General features: G+C 33.6%; 1 protein-coding gene and 1 long non-coding RNA gene across 3 annotated transcripts in view; one reads left to right on the top strand and one right to left on the bottom strand.

Annotated features, from left to right (window-relative positions):
- Positions 1-22,659, top strand: part of LOC126737212 (forkhead box protein P1-like) — a 40,122-nt gene extending 17,463 nt beyond the window's left edge. Inside the window, exons 1-7 of one of the 2 annotated variants that reach the window (XM_050441994.1) lie at positions 159-283; positions 11,025-11,162; positions 11,220-11,726; positions 17,527-17,801; positions 21,774-21,991; positions 22,045-22,293; positions 22,367-22,659. In XM_050441994.1, the coding sequence (XP_050297951.1) occupies positions 247-283; positions 11,025-11,162; positions 11,220-11,726; positions 17,527-17,801; positions 21,774-21,991; positions 22,045-22,293; positions 22,367-22,538 (1,596 nt within the window). In that variant the 5' untranslated portion in view covers positions 159-246 and the 3' untranslated portion in view covers positions 22,539-22,659. Of the gene's footprint in view, positions 1-158; positions 284-11,024; positions 11,163-11,219; positions 11,727-17,526; positions 17,802-21,773; positions 21,992-22,044; positions 22,294-22,366 lie in introns of those variants that run through there. The other variant, XM_050441992.1, reaches the window with a different exon arrangement.
- On the bottom strand, positions 6,455-7,809 carry LOC126737223 (uncharacterized). Its single transcript, XR_007660973.1, has 2 exons — positions 7,393-7,809; positions 6,455-7,340 (listed from the first exon to the last, which is right to left on the bottom strand). It is a non-coding gene; the product is annotated as an uncharacterized LOC126737223 (long non-coding RNA).
- Positions 22,660-22,954: the final 295 nt, after the last annotated feature.

Here is a 22,954-nt window from a genome sequence, read left to right as displayed (position 1 = left end):
CCTCTTCTTTTCCACTTTGAAAGTTTCAAATTTTACTAAAAGAGAGAAAATTTCCCGCACCTGGCAACACTGCATCCTATTTAAGCTGTATCCACGAACATGGACTGCCAATTCAATGAAAAATAAATCACCACTACTAGAGGGCCGCCATCTTGCGTGATTGTGTCCTTTCGATGTTGGTCACTATGACAAATTTTAGTTGTGCCAATTGTAGGTAAACAAAACAATTAAAGTTTTTGAGAGGTTATGTGTACAAAAATACAAAATAGAAATTTACATATAGGTAAGAATTTAAGATAATTGCGTTAGATCTGTTATGTTTCTTGTACTTCTTTAAGAATTTCGTTAAAATTTATGAAAGAAAGTAATCCTCACCTAATATGAGACAAAGTTTCAATCAACTTGGAATAGATGCATGCACTTTAAAATATTTGTTTTATTATTCTGATAATCTTGAATCTTATAAATCTAAACTTAAATTTGAATCTTATAAATCCTAATACCACCGTCTATAGATTACAACAAGTCAGACCACTTCCTATACCGCCCGTGTTAAAGCAAAATTGACCTTGAATCCCGCTGTTTGCTGCGTACGAGCGTTTACCAGGGTTTATCGTAAATATCGATGAAAGCAAATTCTGAGGCGCGCTGATTATTTTTATACGAGGAGTATTCATAAGAAGTATTTTAAGTCATAAAATAAGAACTTTTTTTATAGGACTGGAATAGAATGTGTTTGTATGACAGTGTTTCTTAATTATTAACGTTTTTACACATTTTTTATATTAGCTTCACTTCTTTGCCTTTATGTAGCAATGTTTGTATGTATGTATATAACAAATCTAACAATTCTATTTAAACTATAACTTCTACTTGTCAGATTGTTTTCAAATTTTGTAGGTGGTTTTGGTGCGTGACAGTTTTTAAAATGTTTTTGAGTTTCCCTTTTCTAAAATTGGTGTATCTAGAAGTTTTGATCAGTTCAATGAATTTGAACTTTTAAATAAACTGGAAGCGTTTAATATGGCGGATTCAAAATGGCTGCCTTTTAAGTCAAATATAATATATAAAAAGTGAATTTGAAAAAACCTTACTTGTTCAATTGTTTAAATTTGCTACATTTTTAGGAGTCTTACAAGTTTTTGCTTAATATTTGTTGAAATTTTAGAGATAAATATTCAAAAAATAAATCTAAAGTTAAAACAAATAAACAATTAAAAAACACATTTAAACGCACTAAAAAATATAAAATAATTTTAATACGGCATGGGCATGGGTTATTTTAATTTTTAAATTAAGTCGTTTTAAAAATACAAAAGCGCAAAAGAATAACAAACAATTATCATAATAAGCGCTAAATAAGTAGTTTTGTAAATTATATACTTTGTATTCATTTGTGGATATACCTAGTAAATATAAACTCCTGGACAAAATTATCGCACCACTAATTATTTTGTCAAGAAAATTTAAATAAAAATAAATATCAGTTAAAAATATAATTGGTGCAATTGCCTGGAAAAAATAAAAAAAATATTTTGACCTACCTGAAACTTTTTTTTAATTCCAGGCATTTGAAGTGAGTTTTTTCTTGTAAAATTTACTTAAAAAAATATATCTCGAGGGAAAAAACAGTCTTTTGTAATTTTTTTTTTCTTAAAGGCACTTAAAGACATTTTTTCATATAGGATCTCATAAGAGTGATAATTTTTATTTTTTTTCAGGCACTTGAAGCTATTTTCAGGCAATTTAGTGGAATTTCTTGTTTCTTTTAGACTACCAAGGCAGTTTTTGAAAATCTCTTTTTTTAAAGATAAAACTGCTTCGATTGCCTGGAAAAAGTAAGAAATGACTTTGAAATATGTGCCACTTTTATTTATTTCAGGCAATTGAGGTTCAAGTTTGTTTTTGCACAATTGAGTTTAAAACTGAGCAATTTGGAAGGAAAAAAAATATGTTCAGAGTGTAATGGCTTTAAAGAAAATAAATTTAAACTCAGGCAGTAGAAGCTATTTTTTATTGAAAATTACGGTCAGAAGTAAAGAAACGTAATTTTTAGTCCAGTGTAATTTTTTTTCCAGGCACTAATTTTTTTGTTTTTCAGGTAGCCAAGGTACCTTTTTAAATAATTTTTCTCATGGAAAAAACCACTACAATTGCCTAGAAAAAATGAAAAATTACTTTGACTTACCTGATTTGTTTTTATTTTAGGCACTTGAAGTCAGTTTTGTCAGTCTTGCAAATTCGATTTTAAAAAAGTCACATAGGAAAAACAGTCTTCAGGCAGTTTAAAGTAAATTTTTGGTGAAATTTTTATTTCTTTCAAGCAGTCTGGTCAATTTATAAAAATCACTTTTTTTCTTAGATAAAATTGATGCAATTGCTTGGAAAAAGTATTATTCCTGCCTGAATTTTTGTTGGTTTTTATTTTAGATAGTTAAAAAGTCATTTCTTAATTATTGCAAGCAATTTAAGTTATTGCAAGCATTAGTTTATGAAGTAGTTTATAATCATAATTTTAGGCAGTCCAAACAATTTTTTTAAAGTTAAAAAATTACACTACATAGCGTTTCTTTCCATTTCTTTCAGACAGTCAAGGCAATTTTTGACAATAACTTTTCTTGGACAAAAAGTAAAAAATAAAACAAATATATTTTTTTAATATTATTATTTAAAACTATCCTCTTGTTTCTCGACTGATTTTTTTTTCGTGTTTTTTGTTCAACTTATTTAAGAAAATTCCTAAAATATATCTCCCTTTTTTATTGCTTGGAAATTTGGTACTGAAATATGACCTGAATTAAAATAGTCCAAAAATATATCAACTACCCAACGATTAATTTGAAATTTTTCTTAGCTGCATTGGAAAATTAAAACCATTGTTTTTTAACTGCTTAAGATGGGATTATTATTGTTTTTCTAATAAATGACATGAAAAAGTAAAAAATGGTTTTAAATAAACTCCTGGACAAAATTATCGCACCACTAATTATTTTGTCAAGAAAATTTAAATAAAAATAAATATCAGTTAAAACAGTTATAATATCTTTTCTCGTATAAAAAGCAGAACTGGACAAAAACTATGTTTATGCTTTATCATGGAACATGCTGCTCGTGAGGAGTGAGAATACATCCGCAGGAAAGTTTTCATAAATTGATCCTTGTATTGAATTTAGTTACTTAAATCTCGTTTTGTTAAATAGAATAAAATTGTTTTTGTTAATTAATAATGCATATAACAATGCTTATAAGTTTGTTTATTTTTTTATCTTTATTAAAAAAAAATCTCTAAAAATCAAGTGGTGCGATAATTTTGTCCAGGAGTTTATATAAAATATGTTAAAATATCAAAATTTACCGGGTCTTAAACGCCGACATTGGTGGCCGACAAAAAGAAGTGGGGTGTGTTGGTTTGGGATAATAGGTTGTAAAATCGGCTAAAACTATTCCAGTAACATTAGGGGGAGAAAATAAATAATAAACTATTTTTTAAGATTGTAATGCTTTTATGTAAAACACAAAATACAGAACAAAATATTTAACATATAGGGATGAAATACATACTACTTTATTATTGGGTAATTATATTTATACAAGTAGTATGTAATCAAATTATTGTCTAAAACGCTACAAGCAAAAACTCTCTCGCGAAACGGATGCACAGAAGTTAACGTACTTGCGAAAACTAAACCTGGGTTCTACCCAGCCGATGCATGGCGAGGTCAGGAACGAGGGGTGGGGCAATCGATTTCAGGGCCGCTCGAGTGGTCTGACTTGTTGTAATCTATAGACGGTGCTAATACCACAGCATAAAGAAACCAGCAGTCTCACTCCGCTCGAAAATGTAAGCGAACTAATAGCATCCTTAGCCATGCCGCAGCCATGTTCTCCGGATGCCGAGCTCAGTGTTTATCGAACTGTGTTCATAGGTGTATCGCCTAGTTCAGCGCCGTACTTAGTGACTATTTTAATAGCATTTTTACAAAGCGTAGCGTTTTTTATCAAAACTTTTGTATTAAAAGAGGGGTATGTCAAAAATTATTAATGAAGCAAAATAATTGACTTTGCCAAAGTTTTTAATAGCTGCAAATTTGGCTGTATGGCTTAAATAAGATAATTAAGCATCAATTAAAGTTGCAGCAATGTAATATTTTTTTTTTGGATTTTTAAGGACATTATTTATATTTCTGCCATTTTAACAGTGTTGCCATATTTAAAAGAGTTGCAAAATTGTATACTTTTACTTTAGTTGGTACTTAATAATATAACAAAAATTTGCAGATTTTAGAATTGTTTTGAATTGTTGCCAACTATTTGTCTTTATTTATTGGCCTAAGAGTGTCTATTTGTTTTGAAATATTACTTTATTTGTATAATTAGTTATCCTTAAACTACTATGTAGTCAGATGTTAATCTAAAAGCGTTACTATACAGGGTGTTAATTAAGTATGTACCATAAATTATTTAATAGGCGATTGTTTGAGTAATTTTAAGACAAAAAGTTCATATGAACATAGGTCCGCAAATTCTCTGGCGGTGTTATTTATAACATTAAGGAGCTAATTTACCCCTAACATGATTAAATTTATTAGGTCCAGTGTAATCTCGAACGGGACCTGAAGAAATATTTGTGGCAAAAAAATTGGGGCACCTCAATTTTGTGCCATTTTTAATATGTTATTTGATTTACTCAAATACAAATACAACTTTTTCGTATCTCGCTTATTTTTCGAGAAAAAAAAAGCCACTTAATTGCATATCCCTGGATCACACAAGGAATTTGGGGAAAAGTTTCATTTAGAATTTATTATTAACTAAGCAAGATACGAAAAAAATTCAAGAGACAGAAAAGTTTTATTTGTATAATCCACAGAACATAATAAAAACTGCGCAAAAGTCAGTGGCATATATTTTAGTTGTTGTTAAATTTTAACACCCTGTATATTGAGAACTAAGAATTTCTAGACATATGCTTATATGAACTTTTTGTTTTAAAATTCCTTAAATAATGGTCTCTTAAATTTATGGTACATACCTAATTAACTTCCTGCACGTATTCTTCTATATCGTCGTTGTTAGATGTAGAAATGCGATGTTTATTTTTGTTTAAATATTTTGTTAATGTATGAACTTTATTTTTATTAAAAAATCAATATTTGTACTATGTAGGTATTTTTATTTTACAAGATAATAACATCTAAAAAAATGTTTAAGTCCGGCTCTAGCCAAGGCAAAAGCCGCGTGGACCGTAGCGAGTGTCAGCGGCATCCCTACTATAAGCAAAAATGCCTCGCCTGCGTTAGTACACATGCACCGAACTCGCTTATTCAAGCCAATGTATTTTTATTGAAGTGCGACTGCTGGTTTCTTTATGCTGTGCTAATACCATGAAAATGATGATCTTCACTTAAATTTTTGCTTTGAATTTACTTAACAAATTCAGTTAAAAACACTTATATTTCCTTTCTATTTTTAATATTACGAGTTTTACTTTCCTTCCATGTACAGCGTGTTTCCACATTAATAGGTACAACCATCTATAAAAATCAAAATATAAATGATTTTATGAGGGTTTGTAATTAGCAAGGGTTTATATAGTAAAAATATATTATTCTATCATAAACAACACAGGCAGACAGTTCACAATAATTCCGTTTTGGGAAACAGTGAACCAAATACCTTTCAATAAAGATGGCGATACATTATTCACGTATTAAATAAGGAGTAAGATAGATCGCCTGTTCCAAACGATATACCCAAGCGCCGTTTACAAATCGCCAAAAATTAGGCAATCCGCTATATACACACTTTGGTCAGCGTCGTCAACTTCATTACCGTTATTGAATATATTTTTTGTTGGCAACACTAAAAATGTTCAAAGTGACCAACACCAAAAGGACACAACCACTATAAAAATGGCGGCCCCAGGCAGTGGTCATTTTTGAGTATCGTGGCCATATTATGCATTATCAGTCCAGGTATATTTATTAAGTTCGTGGCTGTAACCACAGAACACAAATATATAGGGTGTCCCAAAATTAGTGGACGAAACGCGAACCCTATATTCTTTGGTCAAATATAACCTCACTTTTTCCTATAAACATATATCGGCAAACGCCCCCCAAGGGGGGGCCCCCTTTTAAAGGGGGCACCTGAAGATGGTTTTTTCCACTTATTTTCGAAACAGGTAAATATAAAAATGTAAAATTTTGGTATTCTGTCAATTTTGATATGCTGAATTTAGTTGTCATTTCATAATTATCATTATTTAGTCAGGTGCGTATCATTTAGGGGGTGAACCTAAAAAAATACTTAAAAAAAAATTATTTGCAAAGTTTTTGTTTTTTTTTCTTTAAATTTTAAAAATTTAAAGCTTTTTACGTAAAAAAGTACCTCTTGGTCAATAACGCTAGGAATTACCATTTTCGAGAAAAACGCATTTAGAAATAACGCTGCATAGTATTATTAATAACAATTTTTATTAAAACTCAATAGCACGCTTCAAAAGTAAATTGACAAATAAAATTGCAAACAGATAAAAATACTAATTTATTTGAGGCAAATGTTCAAACAAGTTTCCGTTTTCCTGAATGCATAACCTGGATCTTTTTTGAATGTTTTGGGTCGATCTAAGAATTTCAAATCGGTTTTCTCTTATTTGACCTGCAGCTGCGAGAATTCGCCTCTGAAGCTCTTCTGGAGTATCAATTTCGGTGGCATAAATAATATTGCACATATTACCCCAAAGATAATAATCCAGAGGATTAGGGTCGGGCGATCGTGCAGGCCAGTTTATTGGACCACCTCGGCCTATCCATCTGCCTGTAAAATTATTGTCCAGCCAGTTTCTCACTACGCTACGCCCATAAAACCATATTTATCGAGCTTAGATAACAGTATTCCATGATCCACACAGTCAAATGCTTTGGATAAATCACAAAACACTGCCGCCGATGACTCTCCAGAATTCAAGGACACATAGACGCTCTCCAAAAAGCTAAAAACAGCATCATGAGTCCCTTTACCGGCTTGAAATCCAAACTGATTTGCAGACAAAATGCCATTATGATGTAAAAAGGACAAAATTCTGCTTTTTGCAAGTTTTTCAACTATCTTAGAGAGGGTAGACAAAATAGAAATGGGACGGAAATTACAAGGCTGATCCAAACTGAACTCTTCGTCGGGTTGATTCCACGGCTGCCTCTATTTCTGCGGCTGGTAAACTCCGAATAGCGCCCCTTATTCGCTGTTTCATATTTTCTCTATTGGTAGGAATCGAAGAAAATACAATGGCTTTTATTCTACCCCATAAATAAAAGTCAAGGCAGGTTAAATCTGGCGATCTGCAAGTATATGCAATGTAATCTAATAATGTTTCTATAACGATAAAATTACCTTGCCGGCCAAGGGAAAAAGCTACCTCTGCCAATCCACCGATCAGGGTACCGCTGATTAAGGAACGTTCGCACTTGTACCGCAAAATGAGCTGGGCATCCGTCATCTTGTAAAAACATGTTGGCTCTTATAACCAGAGGCACCTCTTCTAATAATGCTGGGAGCTCATTTCTTAAAAATCCAAGATATCGTTCTCCAGTTAGGCCCTCATCAAATAAAAATGGACCTATGACCTGAGATCCTATTACACCGCACCAGACATTAACACTCCACCTTCCCTGATGCTGGATCTCGCGCATCCAACGAGGGTTAGTTTCAGACCAATAGTGCATATTATGTCTGTTAACTCCTCCGTCACTATTGAACGTTGCTTCGTCTGTCCATAAAATTTCGTTGAGAAAATTTGGATTTTCGAGCAACATATTTTCCATCCAATGACAATAATCTAGTCTTCTGTCATAGTCTTCTAGATTTAATGCCTGGTGGAGTACTATATTGGATGGATGAAATCTATATGGAAAAAAAAATTAAATTAAGTAAGTATCTAGGCACTTATTTTTGAAAAATTGTGTTATACCTGTGTTCCTGCAAAATTCTGTGAACTACAGAACGAGGTATGCCTAAATCGCCTGAATAGTTCTGATGCTTAAGTGCGGATCAAATTCTACATAGGCCAAACAATTTATTGTTTTCCTCCGTTCTCCTGCGACCTTGTCTACGGTAGGTTGGATGGACCACACTACCTGTTGTCCGAAAACAACGGACCAAACGAAGAAATATGCCTCTACTTAGACGCCGGTTATGAGGAAAACGTTGAGCATACAGCCTTGCAGCTATAGTAGCATTTTCAAAACATTCATAAAAAATTTTGATAACATTTACCCACTCTTGCAAAGACAGACGCATTTTAAATTAAAGTCAAAGAATAAACTCTGATCGAAATAAATAAGTAAATTTGTAGGACCACCGAAAACTTTTAAGCAGCTGTCACAGAGTTGTCACCGGCCTTTTTGTTTTTTAAACAAATGCAAAGCCAAATTATTATTAAAATTGGCATAATTTAATTACCTATTTATTTAACTATTAAATTACCTATTTATTTTTTAATACTCGAATAAACTGCTAACCTGCTAATAGTCTTATATAAACTTAAAACGTTCCTATGCATAGTTTTCCCATACTGAATAGATTTATTCCCGGTAAAACTCCCTTCTAAAGAAGTGTAAATAAACTTCCGGAAAAATCCACCTTCCGGAATTTCTAAAAAGCTGGTATACCAAGATTGTTTCTTTACACAAAGATTCATTTAGACACCAGTTTTTTTAACCCGGCTGGTAAATAGAACTTAACGAACACATTTTTTTTTGTAACTTTAGTTAGAGACGTGATATCGAAATGCGGTTTTTACTAAATTATTAAGCTTTGTTCTCCGCTCTTAATACCGTAAAAAAACACACATGGTTGCATTTGAGTGTCTTAAAATAATCAGTCGAATAGCGTAAGTTAGAAGTAGACGCCCCCTAGCGGGTTTTAGGAAATTTTTCCAATAATATCTTTTTGGTAGAAAAATAAAGCATTAAAAGAGCTTTTAAATAAAATTTGTTTTAAAAAAATCGGTGAAGCCAAAGCTTACTTCTTATCTTACCATTTTTCTCATTTAAGATAGAAACTCTCCCCACCACTTTATTTGACAGAAATGGTTGTCAAAACATTTTTGTCAGGAATACTTTGTAGATTATTTCGATAATATCTTAGGATGCAAGTTATTAAAGGTTTTTTAGAAAAAATAGACTTTAAAGTTTTTAAATAGCTAGAACGCCCTCTAGCAGTTGACCAATGAACTTCAAAATATTTTCTAACTATTTTTTTTGGGCCACTTTTATACTAATTTTTTTTTCAACGCTCTACGAATATTGGGGCCTGAGATATAGCCGAGGAACATTCTTAATGGAACACCCTGTACAACATATCACCAATTGGACAAATGAAAATAAAACAATGTTTTTCTTTAATACATTCATTATTTAATTTTTCTGAAAAAAAAATTTTAAAATGATATACATAATATACAATGATTTATTATAACAGACATTATATAAATTAGAATTAATCGAAAAATGTTTTGAAGTATTTTGTTACCACTGAACTACCCTAATTTTTAAACATATTAGAAAAGGTTGTCAACATTTTTGTGCTATTTTCTCATCATATCTAAAGGCATTCCCATTAGATTAATAATATCCTTATTTTATTTACACATAGATTCAATAGAGGATGAATTATCCTTATTTAATATGTACTTGTATCGGTTTCCTAAAGAAAAATTAAACAGATTTTCAAAATTAATTAAAAATTCTATAGCAGAGTATTATCTAAAGAAACAATATATCCATCTACAAAACAAAATAAACTCTTTGAAAATAAAAACAGCTTTTTAGTATAAACATAATATCACTTACAGAGTATTATATATATTTGTTGGTCTCTTATAATACTAACAACATATCTTCAAACTACAATCGTTGATTGAGAATATGGGTATTCAAATATTAAATATTCAAAATATTCAATCAACGCTATAATATTAATAAAAACTTAATTCAAGGACAGATGTTTACATAAAATAAAAAGAAACTCGTCTCAGTGAACACAGTGGTGTGATACAAGCATGAAATAAAATAAAAAAATAGGCAGTGCAAACCTTCTAAATCAATTTACTAAATGATTCATGTGAAAAAAAGACAAAACAAATATGTATTGTAGTGTAAAGCCAGCAGTATCAGCATTATTAAAATCTGTGGAGAGAATTGATCAGAAGAAATTCTATAGCTCAAGGTCTTCTGTAATGGGACCTGAAGGAACTTAATAAAATCAGATTTTCTTACCGGAAACCTGGAATTGCTTGCTGCAAATCAATTAAAACATTACTCCCAATATTGAAAGAGATATTTTTAGAAAAAAAGTCATGAATTTAAAATAACAGCCTTAAAACAAATAGCAAACTCAACCCACTCTTGCATTCACTGAAATGAAAAACAAACTCAAATGGTTTAACAATGACAAATGATGTTCTATCAGTCATGGTCAACTGTCTGTCAGCTCCCTGTCAATTTTGCCAAGCAAGATGGCCGACAGACGATTCCGATTTTCACCATACAAGCTTCATACATGTGGCTGTAACTAACATAATCTCACGTAAGAATATGACATATTCATGACATGTGCAGACAGCAAATTGCATTTCGGAGTTGCCAAAGGAATTAATTTTCTTACTCAAGCCACGCCTCAAACACTTGAGAAAACAGTTCTAAATTTAAAAATGGCGAATGCGTGTCATCTTGAAAAAAAAAGGAAATATTTGATATATACTTGACCACCTAATCTAACCTTGTGCAAAAAAGTACAAAATTTTAATTTTTTATTTTAATACACGGCTAAAATTCATTTAACAAATAAATGACAGTTCCCACTCTCAAAATGGTGGCTAGCCGCCATCTTGAAACGAAATTCATTCATGAAAAACGAGTATACTTCGATACCTCATCTTAAAGGTACTTGAGCTTAGATTAGGTATGAAAATTGTCCTTTAAAACTTAAAATTCATTAGTCTTAATTTTATATAAATTTTCCAGACTTTTCCTTAAAACAAACCCATTTCCTAACGGACGTCCAAAACTGCGTAGAAATTGAATCCAGTAGCAACGTCATCAATGTCCCAAATGATGGATTCGACCTATCCGTAGAAGAAATTAGCGATCCACTAGGCATAGGTAAGCCAAATCTAAAAATGACATTAATCCATTCAATAATTATTCCCTAAATTTTAGAAAACATCCCTCTTAATTCAACATTCGTCGACCTAAACCAAGAACAATCCTACCAGTATCAAGCATACGAGGACACCATGCATCAGCACTCCACTTCTACCGAAAGTTTCATCATAGAACAGGAGAACCTCAGCAGCTCAAATCATTGCATAGAAATATCACTGGAACCCACACAAAACACCTCGAATATCAGTATTATCGAAATCAACGATGTAAAAACTCTTTGCTCAAGTATAGCCCCGGATTTTCACGAGTCAAACATACTAGACAACACGAGTTACGTGTTAAACCTGAAGGAGAACCTCAATGCTCAAAACAGTGAGATAAACAGCCTCGCTTTTAGTGAGGAATCGTCACAGTCGGTGCTAAGTCATCGAGATCTTTCTGATAATCATTTTCAAGGCACCAGCACAATGTTAAGTCCGAAGAGTGATAGCGATATTGAACAGAACGAGACGGATTTGACCAGTCTGAACTGGTTACAAAATTATACGAACATTATGTCAGGTAGCTTTGCTTTTTTTTTCGTTTATTTATTGCACTGATAGCACATTAGTCCCTTTAGGGAAAAAATTACTCAATATTTTAACTATCGAGCAACTTCAGCAACCAAGGTGTAAGAGTACCAAAATATTCATCATTTTATTCATTAGCAGACATTTTTGACAGAACTTTGAAATTTATTGGAATATTTTCATGTCATATTTTTTATATTAATATATAGGAGTACCAAGGAATCGAATTCAGATTAAAAACGCGGTTTGAATCAATTATTTAATACAATGACTACAAGCTTCAATAACATAAAACTTTTTTAAAAGTTAACACAAGTAAACACACCGGCATTTAAAAAAAAAATTAACAAAGCGTGTAATAAAGTCAGATTTTTAATAGAACTCCTAACCCCATAAACATACAACTTTCTTGAAAATCAAAATAAGCCCATAGATAGAGTACGTTTCATGTATTTTTTTCCAACTAACTTCCTACGGCAGATAAAATTAGAATTTTTAATACCATAACTCCCAAAGCATTCTTAGTCACAAACCCACTTTCTGTCAGCTATTTTTCTCAACTAACTCGTTGATCAAATACAATTTTTAATGCTATAACGCTAATTATTCTCTCTTAATAATGTTTGGTTTTTAATACCTCAATATTTTTCTGATTGGCGGTAATTTTATCCGCTTAAATCTAAGAACCACTAAAACATAAGAGAGAAAGTAACATAGACCAAAGAACAGCGATAATTGCATTATTCTGTGAATCTTTCAGCAATATACTGAATCAGATCTTTTCCTAAATGTGCCTCGGAAATATTTCACCTCCTGACAAAAACTATTTTATTTGAGAGATTGTTTACTTATTAGTTTCTTCTCATCAAAGATTATTAATCAATAAGAATGATCCTTATGTATGCTTATGTCTCATCCTCATTTTTGCGTTTTTTGTATTAATTCACAATTAAATTCGTTTCTTTATACTTTAAGTAAAACGTAAATTCAATATTAAACAATTGCATTAGTCAAGTTAAATCATACATAAGTTATTTAAATATATGCAAGGCTGCTTTAACTTTGACTTTTTGATATACCAGCTGATCGTCATGGTGTTGACAAGCTCAGACAGAGACAGGGAGAAGTTAAACGAGGCAATTCCAAAGTCTTAGAGGCAATTGATAAAAATGTAAAGAAAAAATCGGAGCCTTAGAGTCATGTGTCAAGTCCCTGGAAGAAAAATTTAACACTCTTAAAAGTGAAAATGAATAAAAAGAAAGACAATCTTTAGGTTCACTCAACGTTCGTATATTTGGACTTTCGACCAGCAGAGATGAACACATTCGAAACGTGCATATTAAATTTGTTTAAGATGAAATTAAGCATCAATACCAAACCTTCATATTCAAAACCGACAATATGCATACATGTCTTCTGATTAACAATCGCAGTAAATTAAAAGGTTCGCGTATTCAAGTACGTGAAGATTTAACTAAATTTTGAAGAAATCTGTTTTTTTATGGCCGAAGAAATTCTTTATGAACACCGGTAGTTCTTGAACCACTGGGCCCTATAACACAAACGCTACAATTGATACAAGTTACAATTAATTTACCGTACCTACAAGTCGTGATGAATTTAGTAACACATCAGAAACAACTACAATTGTAATTTTTTTACAATTGTAGGACTACGCGTACATATGTATAACAGACTTGTTAAAACGAGTTTAAGCTGTTTAGGATTAAAAGTTATGGGTTGTTTGTTAGTTTGTTCGTTCGTATAAGCGATACGGTGAGAAGGCTGATTTCGGTTAGGAAAAATGTCGTCTAAACAAATTATTTTCGAAAGAAAAATGCAGTTTTTGACAAAAATTAAAGAAAACAAGGAAATTGTATTTGGTGATTTCTCAGATAGACTTAAAAAGCAAGACAAAGTCGAGAAATGGAAGGAAATAGCCCAAGTAGCCCAAAGTATATGCTTAGTTTCAGTAGAGAAGGATTGGACCTATGTAAGAGATACTGTCTGGCAGAATTTGAAGAAATCTGCAATGGTGAGTCTTTCGTTATTGAGCAATCAACATAATTTATTTACAAGTAATTTTGACATTAGGTACTAAACCCATTATAGATAAAATATACACAATGACATAATATACCATTTCGCATTTTAGCTTAAAATAGACAACGCGAAAAAAACAGGGACTGGTGGGAAAGGCATGTTAACGGAAATAGATAAGATGATTTTGGATATTGTTGGAGACTTGGAGTCTCTGAGTCGTTCGAGGTAGCCCAGACTCAGTCAACAGAAACGCCTGTACCAAATTAGACTGTCCACCCAAGCGGACATGAATGTGGACCATCTACTTCAAGGAAAGCCAGTAAGTCATTCGTTATTATCAACTCGTATAGACTAGTATATGGGTTTTATGTGTCTTTTGAAATAAAAAGTACAGCAAAATGCAAAATTTTATAACAAATCCATTTCCAATCCATCCATCTATCAATTTCTAATTTCCACTTTTCAATTGTAGGAAAGAGAAAACTTGTCGAAAGCACGGGTGAAAGTGACAATAAAAATGAAAAGCTGAAACTACAAATTAAACATATAAAATTACAAAACTATAAAACCAAGCTGGAAATATTAAAATTAGAAAAGGACCTCGGGTTACCGTTTTCTGAATTTACCTTGCAGTTCCAAAATAACTTCCAATCAGAAAACGGCAAGACTTATTTATCTTTATAATAATTTATCTAGTACCTATAGTTTAAATCCTTCGTTAATAAAAGTTGTTAATAAATGAAATAAATATTTTCGTCTTTATTTTGTAGATATGTATATTTTTGAACTTTAGTATAGAAATGAAACACATTTTTAATAAATTTTAGAGCACCCTATATACATATTTTACTACTAGAGTGTGTTGTTTCTGTTAAAATAATTAATCAGTTCGCCTAATCTAGCTTGCGCTCCAACAGGGTGATTGTCATCGAGATGTTCATAATTTTCTTCATTGTCTGATAACTCTTCACCTTCGTCACCTTTTGAAATGTTGCATAAAGTGGTACTCGGACCACCTCGGTAAGGTGGTCGCCAGGGCGGCTTCCAAAAAACTCGGAGTGCTTTTCAAAACGAAAAAGCTGTATACACCAGAACAGCTGCTGACTCTTTATAAGGCTTAAATACGCCCTTCCCTCGAGTATTGCTTGCATGTCTGGAGCTCTGCACCCAAGCATAGTTTAAACCTGCTGGATTCTATACAGAAGAGAGCTATTCGTCTTATCGACAAACCAGAACTGACAAAGAGTCTGGATAGTCTGGAGCACAGGAGAAAGGTGGCTGATCTCTGTTTATTATACCGTTATTATCACGGTAAGTGCTCCTCTGAGCTGGCAGGCCTGATTCCACCCAGGGCTGTTCCGGCAACAAGGACGCGTCTAGCAGTTGCGGCTCATCAACATCGAGTCCACCTGCCTACCCCAAGGACGTCGCTGTTTCGGGACCCATTCATCTGGAGAACATCTTCTTTGTGGAACGGGCTTCCATCTCACATATTTCCCGACGCATACAACCTACAGCGATTCAAGATAAATGCCCACAAATATCTTCGCGCAAGCACCACTCCAAGAGTGACATAGGACTTTCCTCTTGTGCTTGTGTTTACTATAAAAAAAAAAAAAACAGCATTTGAAAACATTTCCAGCAAAAACAGGGCTCACGCGTAGGTAGTTCAAACAAGGAAATTTTTCTTTTAAAATCCCAATCGCATTTTCTATTACTCTTCTTGTTCGTTTGTGAGCTCTGTTGAAATCCTGTTAGGCTTGATTTAGTGGATTTTCATATGTTGGTGGAATCAACCATTGTTTATCGGATAAGCTGAGTCTCCCAGAATCACCGAATTATGATGGGGTCTCCAACCATTTTCCATTCTTCGAAATAAATTACTGTTACGAAGTACTCTTGCGTCATGAACGCTACCGGGCCAGTTAGCACTAACATAATAAAATTTTAGGTCAGGACCACAAACAGCCATGCAATTAATTGAATTTTTACCATGGCGATCTACAAAGGCTGGCTCGTTTATAGTCGGGGCATCTATATTTATCAGTGTTCCATCGACAGCACCACATACTTCGGGAAAACCGCCGATGCCATGAAATCTTTGAATAATATCCAATGTATTATGTGGCCATGACACGATTTCGTCAAATTTTATATCATTTACCGCATTAACAGCGTCAGGTACGCATCGGCACACAGTCATTTTTGAAACTCCATGCATATCGCAAACGCCATGATACTGACCTCCATTTCCTAGCCAATGTAGAGCAATTAATATCTTCTGCTGTGGAGTCAATCCGTACCACCGAATTGTGTTATTATTTAGCGCGGCTCCAATATCCCGAACAAGACTTTGACATTGCTGTCTGTTAAGACGGAACCTTTCCTTGAACTCGCCATCGCTAAAAAAATTAAAGTCTGTTCTTATGTTGAATCGGTATTCCCTGTGGGGGGCACCTTCATTGTCACTTTCCGAGTCACTTGACCACATACCGAGAATGAAAACTAATGTTCACAGTGAGAAAGTTGATATTAAAATACTGCGTTTACCGAATTTACCCACTGATATAAATGGGTAGAACATTATTTACAATTGTGGGAAATACTTTAACACAAATATACAAGTGCTGAAGTTGTGTTACAGAATACGTCTACATATGTAAAAAATCTTCCGTAATTACTAGAGCCGCACAGGTAATTACAAGATTGTTCTGTTACGGAAAAATTACAAGTGTAAGATTACAAGTTTGGATTCCTATTATATTGTGCCTGTGAGTCTGTTGCTTTATGGTCTTTGTCGGGAATTCAGAAGCAGCTAAGTTGTATGAAAATAAAAAAAGGAAAAAATATTGCCAGAACATAAAAAAGAAACATATTTAACTACAGTCACAGATTTTGAACAAAAATACAGTAAAAGGATTTCATTCTAATATTTGCTAAATAATAAGTAGCCAGCCACAAACTAATTTTATTAGTAAAATATTCACTTCTCTTATAATTTCTATGTGGAATTCCATAATATATTAATAGATATAGAATTAATAGAATAGATAATAGAATAATATAATAATTAATAGAATAGATTAATATCTCATCTTCTATATCCATGATCGTAATAACCATTGACTATAGCCTTAATCTCAACCAGAGCGTCGGATGATAGATAACGTAACAATAAAACTTTATTATTATAATTCCTTAGGTAAATACCTAAATAATTACTTGTTTACTTACAAGACAATAAAAACAGAATTTGACCACCAACTCAAAAAAAAATTAGGTAAGAAATTCATCTAATACTCCGATTAAATGCTGCTCTTTGGTAGATCTTGTAATTGAAAGATTAAATCACAATTTTCCACGATGTCTCGTCAATTTTCAAACTAAACGGTATTAGACATCTAATCGAGAAACGTCAAGTTTTAGTTTAATTGTTTAATTATATTAGTTTCTATGCCCCATATGCTTATAATATTTAAGTAATCTTTATTATTTAATTACTTTATTTTGTAGTCAATAGTGGTTTCAATGGTTATCCTTATGCTTGTATTTACTTTATGCTTGGCTACTTTTTTATTGACTGCTCATTATATTTTTGGTTTGTTGCATGTTTGAGTAGAGCAGTATATAACTAGACTTCGCTATTTGTATTATACTTACTCTGCTTAATTTTTTTTTATAAATATATATATTAAATAAGTAATAAGGGCTACATTTATTTATTTATTCATATCGTCATTTCTCTGTAGTGCCGAACTTGCCAACACCTCCAGTGTCACCAAAACCACGAGCCACAAAGTTACGAGATCTATCTGCGAAAAAAGATCCGCCACCCCGACCTGCCGATTTAACCATCGACATCACGTACTATAAGAAAAACGGCGACAAAAAACCGCCATTTTCTTATGCCACTTTGATTTGTATCGCGATGGGCAGAAATGGAAACAGAATGACGCTGAACGCCATCTACCATTGGATTAGGGAGAACTTTTTGTATTACAGGAAAGCCCACCCAAGCTGGCAAGTAAGTACAAGCAGGTATTTTATTTTTATTATTTCCAATCCGACGTTCTTGGGAAGCCTGATCCATTATGTGAAGTAATTTTTTTAAATTTTCTAGGCATTTTCTGTCATTTTTTATTATGTTTCAGACTTTTGTGGAACATTTTTGAAGTCACATTAACTATCTTCCTGGGAGTTTGAAACCAATATTTCTGGATTATAGGAACAAGTATCTTGCATCCTTAAGAATTTAAAGTTTTGTTCTTATATGTTCCAGATATTTACTTTCAATTTGAAATAATTCTTCCATTTTACTCACAGAGACCTTAATACGATTTACAAAAAAAACGAAAAAATGTCTCGGTCTCAAAAGCTATATAATGAAATAAATTATAGGTAGCATGTTTTTCTTAAAGCATTAAGGATCATTAGACCTAAAATATAAAATGCAAGATTATACAAATATTAAAAATTAAAAATGTTAGCTGAATAACTATAAACATTTATATTAAACCTACAAACTGAATCATGTGGTTTGAATTCACAGTTTCTATATTTGCTTATTAATTATATTGTTGCGCTATCGAAGCTTGGTATATGATTTAGGAAAAAAAAAGCGTGAAACTAAGTAAGGTTATTCAAGACGAGTCTCGGTTCGAAGGTAAAAACATCATTCACGCAAGTTTGAATGAGATTTGGTCCAGCTTTCTACTCTTGTGGCACTGATGAAAACAGATTCATTTTCAAGAACCGTAAAACTAAGCTCTGTTGTCAGAAGTTCGGTAGCAAAAGCAGATTTGGTTTCTTTAACAGTTGTGTCTTTAAATTTCCTAGCAAGGCTACGGTATTCTTGTAGCCTACTCTTTGTCCTGTCTGTTCTATATCAACAGCAAAACAATCATTGAAAAAAGAATTACTAGAAAATTCCGCCAACCTGGAAGTGAAATTGCAAAAAAATTCTGTCAATCTGGAAGCTAAAATTACTTTAAAATTAGAAGAAAACTGTGCTACACTAAGGGAGAATTATTCCAGGTTAGAGAAAAAGATTCTGAAAAATAATGCCAATTTAAAAAGTGAGTTAAAAGAAAATTGTGCCAGATTAGAAAAAAGATTTTAGAAAACAAGGAGGAATTTAAAAAAAGATTTTTTTTATAATAGAGGACAGGATTTAGTTCGAAATAAATCGGTGGTACTGGTAAATAAAAATAACGACTTGACCCGGTTCTGCGTAGATTACCGAAACTTGAATAAGGTAACTAAAAAGGACAGCTATCCTCTTCTTCGCATTGATTAAAGATATTAAAAAATGCATTGATACAAAAGTAATCTGGCTGGATCGAAGATCTTTTTCAATTTAGCCTTAAAAAGTGAATAGTGGCAAGTTGAGTTGGCCTTTGAAGATCAGGAAGAGACGGCTTTCACGGTGGATGCTAGATTATGGCAATTTAACGTGATACCTAGAAAAATCTAGAAGTGTTCCTGAGGCTACGAGACTCGGACTCAAGTTAAGCCCAAAGAAATTCATCTGTTTCAAGGCGCTGTGCAGCACGTCGTTGCCAGTCAATGAGTTGCGTTTGATAAGGCAAAGGCTCAGACTGTCGATTATTCTTGATATCGTTACAGTGCTGATTTTAACCCGAAATGCTTCCAAAGATGATAGATGTCGATATCGGCAGAAGGCTCCTATCTTGCAACTGGGCCTCTTGTAGAAATAACCATCAACGGTTTTTTCCAGAGAACGACGTTGGGGAGCACATCAGAACTGAAGCATGCCTGTAGACTTGAAGACTATTTCTAACATGCTGCAAATTATCCTCCAGTTCAGGTTATCGAGTTTGCTTGCGATGGAATTGCTAGGCCTCTCAGATCCTTGGCAATCCTTCTTTAGAAAACGTTCTTCTAAGTTGGCCTCTGTCTGGTAACTAGATGGAAAATCTTTCTACCAGTCTCATCCTTGGTTATCTTAACTACTTGCCCGGATCTGGGATTAGACCCACGCAGCTCTTGAATTTTTTCCAGACTTCATAGTTTCCACAATAAGGAACCAGTCGATTAAAGTGAATGACTCGAGCTTTACTGATCGGTGGCTTTTGGTCGTATTCGGTAAAAAACATCATTGTTAACTTCTAGCACTTTTTATAGCCCATTCCAAGATGTTTGAAGTTTCGATGGCCAACCCTTTCATCTCTATATATGACCCTAATATAGCCAAATCAAGTCACTTGACTTATCACGTTAGTCTTTGGCATTGACATCATATACGTCCTTCATCCGATCACTGGCATCTTGAATGGAAATGCGCACTTGATTATAAATGACATCCATTCTTCTACGCAGCTCACTAACGTAGCACTGGTAACAAAGAAACGAGGGAGGGAAAGAGACAGATGATGAGACGCGTGCGAGATTATGGGGCATGGGGCAAGCATAGGAGATATCTTTCCTTCCTCCAGTCTTCTTGGTTACTCCAAGGTATCCTTCTAATACACCGGCATGGATTTCATTTAACAACTCCGAAATCCAATATTTCGGCACAACGACTTGCCTTCTTTCCTCTTTGCTGACTTAACATTGGGAGAATACTTGAGAACTTCCTCCCAAGTTGGCTTCGTCCCTTTCTTTATCTAGGTTAGGACTATCTGGATATCAGGATTTTCTTCCTCCTCTCTTATAAGATCCCAAATTTGCAAAGTCATCATGGACGCTGGTGGTACTTAACAACTTACTACAACTGCATCTTTTTCCTCTTCCCTCTGACAGCTTGCAGCTCTCACACTTGTACAGGGTCTTATTGCTACGACTTGCTGAATACAGGTCGACGGTCGCCTCTTTGCATCGATCTTCCTTAGTTTAACGGGAGTGGAGCTAGCGCCTTCTGAAGGGTGTTTTTTTATGTGACCTGTTTTTTTCTGCGCTCATGGCGCCTACGTCCTCAATCGCCTCCCTAATCATGCGCTTGACCTATTGATTCCTCAAGAGTGTCCTCTCTTGGAACCACTTGCCGGACACGAGCCTGGCCAGTTGACTGATGTTAAATTTACACCCCACACCTGACACCAATGTAGCTTTTTACTAATCATTAAGTGTCAAATAAATCAATCAATGCACGAAAATAGTCAACTGCTTTATTTACACACTTACACTAATAAACACGATTACTTACGACTAGCGACTTCTAGAAATATTTATTTACTACTGTTTATGTCTGATTTAAATATCGCGCCAATATCCCGAAGTGCACTGTACTGAATTGTCAACTAGCTTCCCAGTGGTGAGCGACCCCTTATATACTCGGCAGAATATTGTCCGGAAGATTCGCTAACCTTCCATGCATCTCGTGTCATTCCGGAATGACGAAGAACAGGTGGTATTGACGGCGTTGTCAATATTGTTACAATATTATGCAATAAATGTTACAAGTATGCATTAGGTTAAAGACCCTTAAAAGTAGTTTTTAAAAATTCTGCGATGGCTTATTGTTTCTATGCGAAATCATAAAGGAAATAAGTGTTAATGTAAGGTTATTGCCTCTAGCCTATAAGTAGGTCGATTAATTATGATAGCGTAAGCAAGTTAGCTATCGAACAAGAGGTTATTATACTTGAATGAAAAGAATATAGTTTTGGTTTTAGTAGAGAATGTGTTTTAATTTGAGTACGTTCCATTCGAACAATATATTCTTAATGTCCCCAAACAAAGAATATTATATGGCGACCCTGCCAGCCGCACGTGCTTAAGTTAAGTTTTATAGTGGTAGCACAATGCCTACAGTTCCAAGTTCCATCACAGATTAAAAAGGCTACTAGCTAAAAAGTTGGCTATTTGTGGTTCCATTTGAAAAGAGTCCAGTTTGACGGTGTTGTCAATATTGTTACAATATTATGCAATAAATTCCCCAATAATCTTAATTTCTTTTATTTTATTTGACTGCATTGGCTCGAATATATAATTTATAAAATGCAGAGTTTGCCTTTAAAAATATGTTCAATTTCAGAATTCGATAAGACACAACTTGTCCCTCAATAAATGCTTTGTAAAACAAGCCCGATCAAAAGAAGAACCAGGAAAAGGAGGATTTTGGAGGTTAGACTTAGAACGGCTGGAGGAGTCGAGACGTGCAAAGAGGCGATCCTCACTTACAGTGAGGACACCGAAAAACGGCACCCAACCACCTTCAAAATCGAATGGAAAACAACAGAAAAAAAATAAGAGGTAGCTACCGTAAAGTAATTTTTATTCTCTGCTTTTATGTAAATAATTTTCAGGTATAGGCCTAGTTCAGCACCTAGCGAAAGAAAACACAATATTCTATCGAATATCTCGATTTGTGGTGCCACCGATATAGAAAACGTGGAAGAAGCGGCCAGGGCCAGCATGAAAAGCAAAAGGAACCACCCGAATACCACAAAAACCAATTTAAAGCCAACAGATAACAGGAAAATATGTCTGGAAACGTTTGTGAAGCACGAAAACGAACCTTATCCCGAACCTAGAAAGCTTGAAAATGATTCCGGGTAAGTCTTATTTATAAACAATTTATGCATTGTTGCCAACGTTTTCACCATATATTATTATTTATTCTTTAAGATGTGAATTGACTATTCCACCATCTATGCCCCAGGCCCCTCCAGTTACTGAAGCAGTGGCTCCACCTATTGTTGGTGAAGAAGAACTTACTGGACTCTGCACGTTTGTCTCCAACAATGGCTGGGACGATTGTCAATTGGAACTGTTGGATTCGATCTTGGATTCCCTTTAGGTATTGTGTAAAAAAGGTATTTTTATAGAGCCCCCGTCCCTTGTAGATATTTTATTATAACAAAAAAATACAAGAAAAATCTAGTCTTTTAGAATTAGTGAAGAAAAAAAAATCATCCACACCGAGTGTCTTTTTGTGCCTTCTCGCTCAACACACCTCAAGCGTGTGTGTGTGGAAATCTTGTGTGTCCTATTTGTAGAAATTCAAATATTTTATTGTGTATACTATAGCGATTTACGGAGTGTCTTAAATAGCGTGTGGTTAAATTAAAACTGTTTTTTGAGTTACCAATTTTAATATTCCAATAATTTATAGTAAGACGTTCGGCAGCAATTGGTACCAGTTGTCAACTTATTTTTTTTTTCATACGGATCTGAATGTTTTATTGATAAATTAATTCCCTTTGAAATGATATT

Source organism: Anthonomus grandis, chromosome 6, assembly GCF_022605725.1.
Source record: "Anthonomus grandis grandis chromosome 6, icAntGran1.3, whole genome shotgun sequence".
NCBI lineage: Eukaryota > Metazoa > Arthropoda > Insecta > Coleoptera > Curculionidae > Anthonomus > Anthonomus grandis.
Note: the sequence above shows the minus strand (reverse complement) of the source record. Positions and strands in the feature narration are given on the sequence as shown.